This window comes from Cydia fagiglandana, chromosome 14, assembly GCF_963556715.1.
Source record: "Cydia fagiglandana chromosome 14, ilCydFagi1.1, whole genome shotgun sequence".
Lineage (NCBI taxonomy): Eukaryota > Metazoa > Arthropoda > Insecta > Lepidoptera > Tortricidae > Cydia > Cydia fagiglandana.
In genome coordinates, this window is record NC_085945.1 from 17175997 (window position 1) to 17193052 (window position 17056).

A 17056-nucleotide genomic window follows, 5' to 3' on the forward strand; every position below is an offset into this window, starting at 1 on the left:
TAGTTTAGGGTTGCCATGTAAAAAATATAAAAATCCGCAAAAATGGTACAGCGTGACAAAAATAGCTACAATAGGAAATATTACGCAAAACTCTGCTTAGGGGGCGCCACTACCACTATCCATCACAATCTAGGGGTCTACCGCGAAATAAATAAATCGAAATTTCGTTATCTAACCTCTCTATCACTCTTGCTTGCATATTCGAGCGATAAAGCGGCAGGTAACTTAATTTCGATTTTTGCGTTTCCCGGCAGGCCCTTGTTAATAAACCGCCTTGATCCATCAATGTCATGTTTTATTGTCTGTGATTGTCAAGAAACCGTTTAAGGCGCAGTATGTTTACTGTATGGTTTACTAGCTAGCTTGGTGCTGCACTCTGGCGGCAGAACATTGCAGTAATACCCCCTATTATTAGAAAGTTGGCCAGAAATCATGTAGTGGCGGTGAACGGTTGTGTAGCCTATAGATGCTTGCAACTCCAGTGCCCTGTTTATAAAAAGCTTGTAACTTGTAATACAAGTGGAAGTTCCTTTTTAACATTTTTTGCTAGAAAGGGACTTCTACTTGTATTACAAGTTACAAGCTTTTGATAAACATGGCACTGGAGTGTCACCAGTGCGATCAAAAACTTAAGTAAAACAACAGGTTATTATGGATTATTTATTGAAAGCAAAACATTAACATTACTTGACCCAAGTATAAGTATACAAAGCGCAGCCATACGTGTTTGTAGAAAATGGCGACATAAAATTAAATACATTTAGTAACATTTTCTATTATGGATCAAAATATGAATTTTATTGTAACATTAATGATAAGGGCATGTGCGTTCTCCTACTCCTCTACCGACCATACCGCTATTTCAAGCTATTGTAGAAAATTAATGTACTAAAAATGATGTTTATTTGTCAACTCTAATTAAAATCTATGGCAACACCGAATGCTTTCTTGAAGTCATCCACACTGCAGCAGTAAGTGCGGTCGCCCACCGGCTCGAACCAGACGACCTCCTCGCCGCATGCGCCAGAGCACAACTTGGGTCCAGCTGGCTCTGTGTTCTCGTGGATAACCACCATCTTCTCCGATGTGTCCAACTGTTTCATGACCTTTAACAAAATATAACACTTTAAACTCTCGCCTTTTGTATAGTCGACGTCAAATATGTTAACACTTTTGCACCTTATGCCTTTGTAATAAGGCGATAAATGTAAACATATCTTTGACGTTGACTGTAAACATATTCTACACGAACGGGACTACCGCGATATAACAAAAAACAATGAAAATATATAGATTACTACTACTAAGACTAACTAGCTAATATGTTGAATAGTTAAATCTACTAACTCATTTGTTAACTCTAGTTATACATATAGTGTGTTCCTGAACTGATTAGGAATATTACGATAGTAGAAGTCTAAGTAATGGGATTCGGTGTTTTGAAATATTAGTTAAGTAAAGGCAAGTTGTATAGTCTATGAACTATAATCTATGTAATCTATCTAACTAGTCTATGAACTAAAAGTCAAAAATCAAAAAGGCAAAATATACTTTATTCATGTAGGCCTAGGAACAAGCACTTACGAATAGTTACATATTATCTTAATCTAATTATCAGAGCAATTTATTGATGTTAATATTATTCCATATTAGTACTCCATATACTAAGTATCAAACCCCGTTGCGAACTGAAGATAATTACTGTTGCACTATTACATATGAAGTCTAAGTACGTAAACGATATCTGGTTTTCCTTCTAGGGGCAAACTGAATTCAAACTAGCGATTGAGTCTTAAAATTACGCGATATATAACTAGCGTTTTTTGAATAAAAAAGGTAAGCTAAAGAAAAATATATTTAAAAACACTAACCTTCCATAAATACTTGGGTGTCCAAATCCCGCCTACTTGCGCGTAGCTTGCAGCTCCCGACCAAACAGTAAACTGTTCGCTTTCAGCTCTTTCCCTACTTATCTCTTCTATATCATGCCAATTCGTCTGAAAATAAAAGTATGTTAGGTATGTTAATTTACGAGAAAATTAAGAATATTTACTTGATTTAAAAGTTTTTTTTTAAATAAATAGTAAGAACCTCTGTATTAAGTACAGAAGTTTGTAGTTAAATATCTGTATAATTATACTATTTTTCATAGATAAACAGTCAATAATAGGTATAATAGTTCACACACGTACGTTGTTTTTCGGCTTGCAATAATTCACAGAGTTAAGAGAATCGATGAAAGTTGCCTTCTCAGGTGGACCATAGCTTACATCATCAGCGTTCACTAACTGTATCTTTTCGTAGCAACATTTATCCAAACAAGTACTTTTAACCGCCTTAACTTTTCCATTAGACCCCTTCTTTATATCAATTGTATTCATTTTCGTATACAACGGAACGTTTTTGACGGTGTCCACGCAAGATTGATATACATCAGTAAAGCCGTTAACGTGGAATCCAACTTGGTTCAGCTCTGTATTCGCACCGAGACAAGGTCTTCCTGTTTTAAGTACACTTGATGTTACGCTGTTCTTGCAGCTCATTTCAGATATTTTCTGAATACTGCCGTCTACTAGGAAAGAGTCTTCTTTGTCGCATGTAGCGTAAATTGATTTTGATGTAGGGAATTTAGTGAAGCTGTTTGAAGATGATTTTTCATCTTGACAAATCAACTGAAGTTTTTCAGCGTGCGGCAGCATTAAATATTGTCCACTGGTTGGTGTGGAAAGCCATGTTAGGGACGAGTCCAACACAAGAGGTGCATGTTCCGTCTTCATAAATGATGTTGGGATCCCACATTCTAAAAAAAATACTTATAAAACCTGAACTTTATTTTTAGCACAAGTTAACTCTGTGTCAAAAATCCCGAGATATGCGTAATATTCTGCATTAGTAAGATAATTATCCTCGGACTGTTTAAAATAACTTTATAATAATAATACAAAATGGATACAGTACCTTTGTCCTTAGTTGTAACTTGGAAGTTGAGGACCAGATTTCCGAGAGGGTGTGTGATTTGACAAGTATATTGTCCCCAACCTATTGGCAGCAGGGATTGCTCGTGCACACCTTGTATTTTCTTACCGTTGTAAAGCCATTCGTACTGAAAATATTTTTTTTAAATATGAAATACAAATAATCCATATAATTTAAGTATTCAGAGTTATTCATTTGCATTCAAGTATTTAATTTACATTGCATAATATGAGCCCTAATAGGGTGTAGCGTCATATTTCTTGAACAGACAATAGATGTACATTCGAAGTCAAAGATATGTTTACACTTTTGCACCTTATTCCGTTGCAATAAGATGCAGAAGTGTAAACATATCTTTGACGTCGACTGTACATATATAATTAAAGAAATTGCATTTATAATTTTTAATGAAACTATGAAACTGTATTTGCACTAAAACAACAATTTAAGTTTTAATTAACACTATACCTTGCCTAGAGGACTTTCATTGGAATAACAAGCGATTTTTTTCCATTCTTCTCCACTCCACTTAATATTGAATGATGACCGATCTCTTTTCGGCGGAGAGCCAAAAACTATTTCGACAGTATGAGAGACAGCTCCGTTCATATCGCTCACGCGGCAGGTGTAGTTACCACTGTCCACGTCCGTTGGATGGTCGAAGTGTAAAGACGGGCCATTCACGTAGTGAGTGAAATTCTGAAAACGAAACCCATGATTAATGAATAAGCATGTTATTGGTGACACTGATACTGCATTTCAATATATTTTTTATCCATTGAACTAGATTATTTCATAGATTCAATTTCACTGCAAAATCCCTACTAGGAGTACTAGGTATCAAAGTTTCTTAATCAACGCTATCACTAGAAAAAGGCAAGAAATACATAAATTCTCAGTTTAGTCTGTGTCTATAAATAGCCTTTAATTATATTACATTACCACCTTATTCTAAAAACAAAATGGTTGGTTAGATAAATACTTGCTCTGCAGACAGCATTATGAAAAATACAAGAAAATTACCTTAAACCACCTCACTGAATTGGGGTCCGTATAGGGCAGTGGGCAGACGAAATCGTACGGATGGTCTAGAGAACCGTAGTGGCTACCATTAGCGTTACCAGAATCTACATATTCTGAAAATTAACAAAAATAATGATAATATACCATAACTGGTCAAATATGTACCATTAATAGTGCATTAACTGTGATAAGTCTCATCAATACCACACAAATATATCTAACTATAACCGGTTTTGTTATATTGTACAAAAACTTCATTTTTTGTGTTGGTAAAAAAAGGTTAAAACTATAATTCCTACTACACAAAAGTCTGACCAGCCCAAGATGTTTTGACGCCAAACATTAGTGATATACCTATACTTGGTCAAGCAGATCTTGTCAGTAGAAAAAGGCGGCAAATTTTAAAAATCTAGGCGCGAAGGGATATAGTCCCATAGAAAATATGAATATCGCGCCTTTTTTTACTGACAAGATTTGCTTGACCAGCTATATTTCAGTAGCCAGACTTTAACCGTTTTAAACATTATAAAAAAAAATCGCAACTTTAGATTTTTTACCTATGGCAACACTACAGATTAGAACGCATGCGCGCTATTGACGCCTATAAACCAACCAATCACAACACAGTGTAGATTTTCAGTTTGCCGTTTGCAATGGTCGAAAATTAAAACTTTCGATTCGGACTAAATCTGCATTATGAAATTAAATGCAGTTTATAAATTGTTAAATGTTTGTCTGTTCAGTGTTTGTGTATGTCGTGTATAAAAAATGAAGTTGTTGTTGTATATAAAAAATAATATTGTAGTGTATAAGAAATAATGAGGTTTTTAAAATGTTTAAATAATTAATGGGAGTGATGCCTCGGATAAGATCCGCAGTAAAACATTTCACTTTTGGAGTGCAAGGGTCCTCTTGTTACTCTAACCTGGTTAATGGGAACTTGATAGGATATTGAAAAGATAAAACCAAATATATGACATGCAATTTAATACAATTCGCTAACTACTACAATGCACTCCGCTTTAGGGCGGGCGCTGCTCAGAATACAATCGGTTTCTCTAAACTGTCGGCGGTTATGGGATGACACTATAGTAAACCTTAATCTACGATCGCGAGAAGGACGAGACGCGGGGTCTTGGCCAAAACCTGGGATAAAAGTCTAGTGCACTCACGGGTACCGAACGTAGCTATCATCCACAGGCCCGCTGGTATTTAACGCAGCAGGCGGATCGCTGACGGTGGGCGACGGGCGTTCCTCAAGCTCCGGCTTTGGCAAGCCCGGGCGAGAACAACCCGCGGCGCTCAGGAGTTCCACAAGAAGGACCCGCGCGATGAGACCTTGGGGTCGTCGGACCGCGGCAAGGCTGTCCGACACACGGCTCGCGGGTCAAGGCCGTGCCTTACGGCTTGATGGTGGCGCCAACGTGTCGCGCCTCGGAGTCGACAGGCCACGCAAGTGAAGGGGAGGCCTGTGTGAAGCACCTCGGGATCGCCAGGCGGCACGCAGTCCACAGGCCTTGGAAACTGCGCCCTGCGGTGAAAACCAGCGTCCCCACGACGCTCAGCACATCAGGGAGCGCGCAACGGCGCTCGGAGCAACACGACCGTCGGCCATGCTTGCGCTCGCCGGCGGCACGGAAAGCACTCGGTGGGCTACGCCCTTTTCGCGCACAACACATACACACACGGCGCACTTTACATATATCCCAATCCTCCACCGGCCAGGGCAGGCGGCGGAAGGGGGCGAGGCGGTTTGTTTCGATATTCAATTAGGAACTGTATAAATGCTAGCGTGCCCCAGTACCAACTCCCCATCCATTGTCGATTCTCGCAAAATCCCCAGCCCTCCGTTTCGATCCATATCGACGCATCAAACGTCAAACCAACTTAAACCTTTTCCAAATCGTATGACTCTCGAAAAAATATCAACGCTCATTAATACTTGTAATATTTTAAGTGGTTAATAATAATTACTAATAATTATATTTTTATCGTACGTTTCCTACCTTGTTTCATTCAGAATACCTTCTTTCCGATGCGGTAACTAAACGCATAGTCTACTCTCTGACAGTTCTCCTGTCAAAATTTCAACCTTTTCACACCTTCATATTCACTATTTATGTTTCATAAAAATTCCGAAAATGATTCTAAAATACTAATTAAATTAGGAAGTGACCTATTTGAGCAGTTGGGGTAGACCAGGGGGATCATTTTGATATGCATGAAGCCAGGTTTGGTTCCACAACCTCCGCGCAATTTGGGTGACAAGTTCCGTTCAAGTGGCATACTCTTTAGACTTGTTTCTTCGAAACCAGCTAACCAGGAGGCAGGATATGCTAAACAACCTACAGCTGAGAAGGTACATTATAGTTTTACCTAAGTGTCATACTCTGGTGTATGTTATTTTGTTGGAAATGCGACAGTCATGTTGTACCGGTTATCTTGTATGGAAAAACATGTATTTATTCTAGGCAAATACGTAGCATCGCTACAATATCCCCTCTCTCGGCAAAGAGGTTAAGCGCCGCTTAACCGAGGCAGCCGGGGTAACCGGAGAAAAAAAAATCTTTTCCCAAAAAATCATCTGGTCCAGTAGGACGTTAACTATACATGCGGACATATACATGCGCTCCATATTTATTATCGTTTGACACTAAACCTATATTTATTTGTTTCGTATGCTACTTAATATTTATCTTTAATTTACCTATATTATGTTCTAGAACTATAACGTAGACGTATACCTCTTAACACTATGCTGTGGTCAGATCATGACTATCACATGTTTCACATTAGAAATCACAGCGTGTGGCCACCACACTGTGGTTTCTGCTACTCAACTAAAAAATATAACCTAGATTTCCTTTGAAATAGTCTTAAGTTGTATAATGTAGTCGCTATAGTTAATAATGAGCTAACTCTCATTTTGAGGCTAATTGATATCTTTTAATGCTAACAAAAATATTATTTATCTTTGATTAGGCTAATTTATTCTAATTAATTAGTATATTACATGTATATCTATTCCTAATGTAATGCTACCTATTGATATACTAATAGTTATGTTTTACTATAGCATGCTCTGCTATGCCTATATTCCTACAAATACAAAGCCACTAGTACCCTAATATAATGTGGTTACTAGTTGGTAGTTTTTATTTATTACTTATACTAGCAATAGTGGGAGCTACTTGTAACCCGCACTTAAATCAAACTCCAATATGCAGCCAATGGGCTTGCATTAATTGAAAAAGAAAAAACTTGGTTTTCTTTTCCATGTCCTACTTAGTGTATTATATCCACCATAATTGAGTCACCCTGGGCCCTTAGGGTATGTAGTTACTTATAAAATTTGATTTCCTAGGAAATGCTTGGAACAAATGTTGACCAGTTGGGTCAAAGAAGCATGTATGCTTGAAAAAAAAGAATGGGCTAAATCTTAACATGCCCTAATAATATAAAATAAATTGTTACGTGTGACATACACCTTGTGGGACTTTAATTATGTCCTTGACATGATACTTTCCAATTTTACCCGTGTCTATCTCCTGAAGATCATATACGACATCCGAATGCTTCTTAATGACTTTGCATTTCAGGAAGCGCGGTGCCAATTTTGCGGAGAAGAAGTGTGCTGCATTTGACTGTACAAAATTACGCCTCCATACGATATCGCCTACGCTTAGCCGAAGTTCCTTACGGCGCAGGTTATATCGTACCGCGTTTTGTTTGTACGCTTTGGTCAAAGCATCAGTGACGCGCTGGAAGATATCTGCCATCTCGTTGAGAGCAGTTGCTCTGTCGGACCGGTTGGAAATTTGGAGGTCATCTAACGAATTTGGAATACCGCCCCTAATGGAATGCAGCATGCCATCCGTCATCATCTCTCGCCCCTTTGCCAACAAGAATGGTGTATGCCCCGTTACAATATTAATAGTGCTATTCAAAGATAGCTGGATTTGCGGTAGGTACTTGGACCAGTTCCTTTGGTCTTGTCCTACTAAAATAGCTAGGCAGGTCTCAATAGTTTGATTAAAGCGTTCTACTGTATTGGATTGAGGTGCGTAATATGCGTTATAAAATATCCTTGGTATTGAGTGTGTGGCACAGAAATCTTTAAATTGTTTACTTTGGAATATTGTTGCGTTATCGCAGATTAAAACACATGGGATTCCCTCTTTATTTAAAATTTCTGATTCTATAAATGTAGTTACTGTTTTAGTTGTTGCAGTTCTAAGTGGGTGAATCCAACAATATTTTGTAAATACATCAACTATAGATAGTATGTAGACGTGACCAGAATATGATTGTACTAAAGGACCTATTAGGTCGATAGATAGAGTGTGTATAGGTTTATTAACCTTTTTCTGGTTTGTCATGTGCCCATGTGGAGGCTGATTTGAGTGTTTGTATGCTTTACACTTCTCACACGTGGCCACATAATTTTTCACGTCTGCATACATGCCTTTCCAAAAATAGTTTTCTTTAATTTTTGATAAAGTTTTAAATGTGCCAGGATGTACTGTTAGTTTTTCATGATTTTCTTTAATGCATTCTGGTATTAATTCTCTAGGCAAAACTATTTTCCAATTATTTTCGGTCTGTAAATTTGATATTGGTTTTGAATATCTAAATAGTACTTTATTTTTTATTTGATAGTTTTTATGAAATACTGGGTTTGTTTCTACATTTTTAAATAATTTATTATACCAATTATCTTTAGAACTGCAACCTCCTTCGAATATTACTGCCTCAATACGTGACAAAACGTCTGGTACTACGTGCATGGAGCCTTTTTTATGTCTAATTTCAAAGTCAAAACAAGATAACTGCATTGCCCATCGCGCCAAACGACCTGAAGGGTTGTTTAGCGTTTTGAGCCATTTTAGCGACATATGGTCGGTGACCACCACAAAGCGGCTACCTTCTATGTACGGTCTAAAATGATTTATTGAGTCCACTAATGCTAGGAGTTCACGTTCGGTTGTGCTGTAATTTCGTTCGGTTTTCGTAAGCAACCTAGAATAAAAAGCTACAGGGTGTTCTATACCGCTCAATTCCTGAATAAGTACGCTCCCGATGCCGACGCTTGATGCATCTGAATGGATCTGGAATGGTTTGGAAAAATCAGGGCAGGCGAGCACCGGAGCCTGGGTGAGGGCTTCTTTAAGCGCTAGGAATGACCTCTCTGCTTCCACTGTCCAGTCTACGGTGTCTCTACCCTTCTTCTTGCCAATTAAAGCTGTCATCGGGGCTATGATAGTTGAAAAATTTGCCACGAATCGTCGGTAATAAGAACAGAGCCCTATAAATGCGCGTAGTTGCTTAGCGGTTGTTGGGCGCGGGAAATTTTTAATGCTATCTAGCTTTTGTGGATCTGTTAGTAGACCTTGTGAACCGACTATGTATCCAAGGTACCTAAGCTCTGATTTACAAAATTCGCACTTACTAAAATTTATAGTTAGACCTGCCTTGCTTAAAGCTTGAAAAACGTCATTTAAAATAACGATATGCTCTTCAAACGAATTGGTGGCTATGAGAAGGTCGTCACAATATGCAAATATCTTCTCGCCGTATTTATGGTGAAAAAGAGAATCAACCAAACGTTGTAATTCACAGCCCGCGTTCGAGATACCGAACGGGACGCGTTTAAATTCAAATAGTCCGCGGTTTGGTACCACAAATGCACATTTTTGACATGACGTGCCGGAGCCGTCGACGTTGTCGGAGTCACATAATGAAATTTGCCAGTAAGCCGCCGACAAGTCGATTGAGCTTAAATAACGTGTGCCACGTAAATTATCTAAAATTGAATTAATGTATGGTACAGGATATGAGTCCTTGACTGTGACGTCGTTAAGTTTTCTGGCGTCTAAACAAAATCTCCAGGAACCGTCTTTTTTTGGGGTCATAACAACGGGGTTAGACCATGGTGATTTAGATGGTGCTATCACGCCCAGCTGAAGCATCCGGTCTACTTCGTCATTTAAAGCCTTCAGTTTAACCGGTGAAAGCGGATAATATCGTTGTTTTATTGGTGGCCCCGTTGTTGTGATCTTGTGCTCTACTAGAGATGTTTTACCCAGACCTCGCTCCTCTGTACTGATTGACTTAAATTCATTTATTACTTTGTCCAGTTGAATTGATTCGAGAGGGGAGAGATCATGTTTTGGCACTATGGCACATAATGTTTTTAGTGACTCCGGCCTAAGTGATGTTTTCCTTTTTAGAAGGTGAATAAGGTAAACGGCCCCAAGTTCGTGTTAGTACGTTATTTCGTTAGTTTTGTTTCTGGCGCAAATAATAGGGAATTCAAATATTTTTTATTCAAATTATACATATGAAAAAAATCTGTAATATTTAATCTCTTCAATAAAATAATAACCAATATTTTAGTGATTAAACTGAGAATAATACGACGGTCGAAACTGTCAGATGGCCGCGAACAGCTGTGTTGTATGCGTGCACTTTTTTTAGGCGTAAGGTGCGCGCTCTCACTTGTTAAGCTTATAGGAAGGAAAAGCTAAACCCATTCGAATAAAAGTTTTTGAGAGTGTTTCTGTGGGTTCGTTAGTAATTGATTTGATAAGAAAAAAGATTGAATATATGCATAGAAATAACTTAAAATTGCAATAAATCGACTCACGAAATAGCGGTCATTTTATTTTTTGTGTGTCTCCTATTTCGTGCCACTCACGAATCAAGGATTTTCTAGATACATTTTGAGTGCTTGTTTTTAAATATAACAACGAAGATAATTAAAAAAATAAATTAGGAAACAATTAATGTATTTCATGAAGTTTCGTATGAGCGAAATTCGGTATATGTTTTTTTCACTAGAATTCTCATAAAACGAGTTTGAATGTGACCTGAGTTAAAAAATTTAAGGTATATTCCACGTATATTCTCATATTAACTACTAGCACAATTTTATTTATTATTAAATTTATTTGATTTATTTTTGTGTATGTTTAAATTTAACGTATAAGATAGTAAATTATTTTTTTGTAAACAATTTTTATTTTTTAAATATTTATAAAAATATTTTTATTTTTTTATTTATTTATATAGTTTGGCTTTTAATCAAGTATTAAAGTACCCATGGCGGAGTTGCTTCACAAACTGGAAACCATCAGTATGGAAATGGGACTTGCTATTAATAAATCTAAAACCAAGCTCATGATCATTGACCGTTTCACAGCTATCCAACGCACCAATCTCCTACGTGACTACGAAACCGTAACCCAGTTCCAATACCTTGGCTCACTGATTACCAACAAAGGAAGTAGCGAACCTGAGATACGGAGACGGATTGGCATGGCAAAGTCTGCAATGACCCAACTGAGCAAAGTTTGGAGAGACCGTAATATTAGCCACCGGACTAAAATACACCTGGTCCGCACCCTTGTCTTCTCCATTGCTCTATACAGTACAGAGACGTGGACTTTCAAAGCCGCTGATAGACAGAGAATCGACGCTTTTGAGATGTGGTGCTGGCGACGTATGCTAAGAATACCATGGACGGCCCGCCGCACCAACATATCTATTCTAAAACAATTAAAAATAGAAAATACTCAACGTCTATCCACAACCTGTTTGCAACGAATATTGCGGTACTTTGGCCATGTTGCACGCAGGGATACCAGCAATTTGGAACGCCTTATCGTGACCGGTAAAATAGAGGGAAAAAGGCCTAGGGGTAGAAGTCCCAAAAGATGGTCGGACCAAATAGCGGAGGAACTAAAAATACCTGTCAGCGACGCACTCCACCAAGCTACAGAACGGGACCGATGGAGACAACTAGTTGACGGAATCAAACGGAGTCACGATCCTCAGTAATGAGGGACCGATTGAAGAGAGAGAAAAGTACCCATATGGTTTACAAAGTCTTAATTCAACCATTAAAATCGACTAGTACAAAAAACTATAAGCTAGCTCTCAATATAACATTTTTTTTTAAATATTATTTTTAATTTGACCTTCCAATTATTCGTAAGTATGTAAGACCGTTAAATATTTAAAATGATTATCCGCATATTATCACCAATTTATCTAAGAAAACTTTATCCCGAAACAGGGGACACGAATTCACGAACTTAGGAGCTGACCTAAATTTGTATCACGAAATGGGAGCCAAATAAGAGGTTCACGAAAAAATTCATATAAAAAAAAGTTTCAACTAAAACCCTACAGTTTATACATTAAATGATTAACAAAGAACATATATAACTTATTCAAAAGCTTTCAAGGTATTGATATGCTTAGTAATATTTAGAAAAATATACAAACTCTCAACTCACTCTCAAGAGCCTTAACCTGCCGAAACAGGGGCCCTTTACCTTATCTTTTAATTTAAAAATATCTATTAATTCTAGTGTTAATATAGAATCCATGCCAAAAATGAAGTCATCAGATACTTCTGGGATTACCATAAACATGATATTATAAAGCATCCCTCTGAAATTGATTGGTAATAGGATTTTACCTATGACCTCAACGACAGAACGGTTTGCACAAGTCGCAGTTGTAGTGTAATTTATTAAATTAAATCCTAAGTTTAAGAAATGTTTATGGTAATTGTTCCCTATTATACTTAAATTTGCTCCTGAGTCCATTAGACCTGTATATATTCGTTCTCGTACCTCAAAATCAATGTAAATTCGGTTATCTCCTTCAACCGCCTTTACACCAGGAGTCACCGCACCTAAATATAGTGTGTTTGATATTGTTTTGATGGCTCCTGGTCTATCTAGTTTTTTTGGACATTGTCTGCTTCCGGCGCTGGTCTGCCCTTGGCAGGATTACATTTGTGGCAAGTGCTTGTAAGCACATTTTTCTGACCGCACTGAAAGCAAACAATGCCTGGAATAGTGCGGCATTGTTGGTATGAATGTCCCGATTTTTTACATTTTTTACAAGTAAGTTGGTTGTTTTTATTATTTACCTGTCTTTGTGTATTATTGCTCTTGAAATTTCTCTGATTATAAGTTTTAATTTCGTTAATTTGTTTTATTTGTTTTGTTGTTTTGGAATTATTTGTAGACCCAGGTAAGCCTGAATAAGCTTCAAAACGTTTGCCTATAGCAATAAGATTTTGGATGCTATTCGAGTCGTCGACAGCCAACAGGTGCCCATATGATGGCAAAATGTTATGTTTAATTATCTGCAGTAAGGTTGTTTCTGATAATTTTGTTGTGAGCCGCGCATTCATAGTTTGCATCTCCAATATGTAAAAATGTAATGACTGGCCTGGTGATTGTCGGTGTTCTCGAATAGTTTTTTCTAAAGTATAATCATTGTCTATCGATGTAAAAAACGATCTGAACAGATCTTGCAATTCCGACAACGAGGAGACTCCGTCGCGTATGTGCCTATAGTAATCTAAGGCTTTACCGCTTAGTAAATCTGCAAAACATTTAAGCACTTTGTGCTCCGGAGTGTCTCGGCTACGTCTGTAGTCATCAATCCTAAGGAAGAAGTCGGTGACATCTGAGTCACCTGAAAATTTCAAATTCCACGACCGCAAATGGTCCTCGCGCAATACATGCACGATGCGTTCTGTACTGCCTGTAGTCCCCGTCGTAGGGGTTGTAGTGACTGCCCCTGTTAAGGTTGAGTTGGTTTGACGGACAAGGCCCGGAGCCCCCAAATATGGTAAAATAGACTCTAGTGGTTTTGGCGTGGATGGGCCGGGTGGGTGGGCGTCTGCAGCAGCACCCCGCGGTCGTGTATTGACATACGAAGGATTGAATCCTGTTAATTCACGAGTAGTGGTGGGGAGTTTGACTTCCCTCGCACCTGTGTCATGAAATTCGTCCCCTTCCTCCTCCGACATGTCGGTAAGATTGCTGCTTTACTTGTGTCAGGGTGTGCACCTAAGTATTATAAGCTAATAACACTTCGGTAGATATATGAAGTATTGAAGTAAACTACCACTATGCTCTCGACTGGAGCGTGGTAGGAAGAATAATTTGTGGCTAAGCGCTATGCTAACTATTCATAGTGTAGCCTAATAATAATTACAATAAATAATAAATTTGCTACTCTGTCACAAGTAAAGTTACAAATTAAATGGTATTGTATTTTTTTAAGACCAATAATTGCATTTAATTCTTTTTTTTTTAACTGATACTAATTTTATACATTTATCTTATCGCTCTCCCAAGCTCACAGCAACCAGGTTGATATTTAAAACTTTTTTTCGGGCGCCATTGTCGTGTATAAAAAATGAAGTTGTTGTTGTATATAAAAAATAATATTGTAGTGTATAAGAAATAATGAGGTTTTTAAAATGTTTAAATAATTAATGGGAGTGATGCCTCGGATAAGATCCGCAGTAAAACATTTCACTTTTGGAGTGCAAGGGTCCTCTTGTTACTCTAACCTGGTTAATGGGAACTTGATAGGATATTGAAAAGATAAAACCAAATATATGACATGCAATTTAATACAATTCGCTAACTACTACAATGCACTCCGCTTTAGGGCGGGCGCTGCTCAGAATACAATCGGTTTCTCTAAACTGTCGGCGGTTATGGGATGACACTATAGTAAACCTTAATCTACGATCGCGAGAAGGACGAGACGCGGGGTCTTGGCCAAAACCTGGGATAAAAGTCTAGTGCACTCACGGGTACCGAACGTAGCTATCATCCACAGGCCCGCTGGTATTTAACGCAGCAGGCGGATCGCTGACGGTGGGCGACGGGCGTTCCTCAAGCTCCGGCTTTGGCAAGCCCGGGCGAGAACAACCCGCGGCGCTCAGGAGTTCCACAAGAAGGACCCGCGCGATGAGACCTTGGGGTCGTCGGACCGCGGCAAGGCTGTCCGACACACGGCTCGCGGGTCAAGGCCGTGCCTTACGGCTTGATGGTGGCGCCAACGTGTCGCGCCTCGGAGTCGACAGGCCACGCAAGTGAAGGGGAGGCCTGTGTGAAGCACCTCGGGATCGCCAGGCGGCACGCAGTCCACAGGCCTTGGAAACTGCGCCCTGCGGTGAAAACCAGCGTCCCCACGACGCTCAGCACATCAGGGAGCGCGCAACGGCGCTCGGAGCAACACGACCGTCGGCCATGCTTGCGCTCGCCGGCGGCACGGAAAGCACTCGGTGGGCTACGCCCTTTTCGCGCACAACACATACACACACGGCGCACTTTACATATATCCCAATCCTCCACCGGCCAGGGCAGGCGGCGGAAGGGGGCGAGGCGGTTTGTTTCGATATTCAATTAGGAACTGTATAAATGCTAGCGTGCCCCAGTACCAACTCCCCATCCATTGTCGATTCTCGCAAAATCCCCAGCCCTCCGTTTCGATCCATATCGACGCATCAAACGTCAAACCAACTTAAACCTTTTCCAAATCGTATGACTCTCGAAAAAATATCAACGCTCATTAATACTTGTAATATTTTAAGTGGTTAATAATAATTACTAATAATTATATTTTTATCGTACGTTTCCTACCTTGTTTCATTCAGAATACCTTCTTTCCGATGCGGTAACTAAACGCATAGTCTACTCTCTGACAGTTCTCCTGTCAAAATTTCAACCTTTTCACACCTTCATATTCACTATTTATGTTTCATAAAAATTCCGAAAATGATTCTAAAATACTAATTAAATTAGGAAGTGACCTATTTGAGCAGTTGGGGTAGACCAGGGGGATCATTTTGATATGCATGAAGCCAGGTTTGGTTCCACAACCTCCGCGCAATTTGGGTGACAAGTTCCGTTCAAGTGGCATACTCTTTAGACTTGTTTCTTCGAAACCAGCTAACCAGGAGGCAGGATATGCTAAACAACCTACAGCTGAGAAGGTACATTATAGTTTTACCTAAGTGTCATACTCTGGTGTATGTTATTTTGTTGGAAATGCGACAGTCATGTTGTACCGGTTATCTTGTATGGAAAAACATGTATTTATTCTAGGCAAATACGTAGCATCGCTACATGTAATAAATATGTGTACAAAACGGGGGAGTTTACAGTGTTCTATTGAATTAATCACAAGTTACTTATACTTAGTGTAAATATGACTTATTGTTACTTAGCAAAATGGTTAATTAGCAAAAAGAATTTCAGTAGTAAATAAGAATCGTCCTGGGGGCCGATTTTTGAAATTCGACCATTCGATTTCGTGTATTTCGATAAAAGATATCTCCACTACTAGGCGTTTAAATTATACTAATAGAATTGAAATCGAGTGGTCAATACCACTAGATTCCAAATTTTGATCGCTCGTATTTCAAGAATTTGCATTTCGCCGTTTTCCACCGATTTTCGAGTGACTAAATCGAGCGATCGAAATTCAAAAATCGGCTCCCTGCTCGTGACTATTTTTCGAATCCAAGATGGATCCAGCCGGCCTAGCCAAGGTTACAATCGCTATCGCTTCGACAACGAAAACCATTATGTCTCTCTATCACTCTTCCATATTAGTGCGACAGTGACAGTTGCGTTTCGATCGCTACGGAGCGTAAGCGATCGGCATCTTGGCTACGCGGCCAGAAGTGCAATCAACATTTGATATTTCGTGACTTTCGGTGCGATGCAGTTTTACAGGTATGTACTTAATCCATACTTTGATTCGATGAGGATTTCTATATTTATTTTAGGTGGCCGTTACGCCGTTACAATCTTGACGGCACGGGGAATATAACATAAGATCAATGTGGCTAATTCCGTCATAGGGACTATTCCGTCCAAGAGCGTAAGTATACTATATTTCTTTGATTTTCAACCGTAGAAAAAAAATCTGGGTTTAATTGTTTTATAAAAGCAATCGCTGCTTTGTCGATGAAATATCAATTTTGTTCGTTGTACGAGACAAACGCTAGTAGACGGAATAGTCCTTATGACGGAACTAGCCACATTCACGTTAGTCAGTGAACGGAAATAAAATAAATATAATAGTATGTACAGTCAGCCAAGAAAGTGGTTTACCAATTTTCGACTCTATCATCTGATTGATAGAGTCGAAAAATGGTAGTGGTACTCTATCATCTGATTGATAGACCACTTTCTTGGCCTGACCGTACCTAAAGCCTTATACTTAC

At 38.9% G+C, this 17056-nt stretch overlaps 1 protein-coding gene across 1 annotated transcript in view; it reads right to left on the minus strand.

Moving 5' to 3' along the window:
* Window positions 1-646: 646 nt before the first annotated feature.
* The window catches only part of LOC134670899 (hemicentin-1-like), a 28173-nt gene continuing 11763 nt past the window's right edge, over window positions 647-17056 (minus strand). Inside the window, exons 13-18 of the mRNA XM_063528718.1 lie at window positions 4000-4112; window positions 3445-3675; window positions 2959-3103; window positions 2193-2800; window positions 1872-1997; window positions 647-1106 (exon numbers count right to left, since the gene is read on the minus strand). Of these exons, the coding sequence (XP_063384788.1) occupies window positions 915-1106; window positions 1872-1997; window positions 2193-2800; window positions 2959-3103; window positions 3445-3675; window positions 4000-4112 (1415 nt within the window). The 3' untranslated portion in view covers window positions 647-914. The remainder of the gene's footprint in view (window positions 1107-1871; window positions 1998-2192; window positions 2801-2958; window positions 3104-3444; window positions 3676-3999; window positions 4113-17056) is intronic.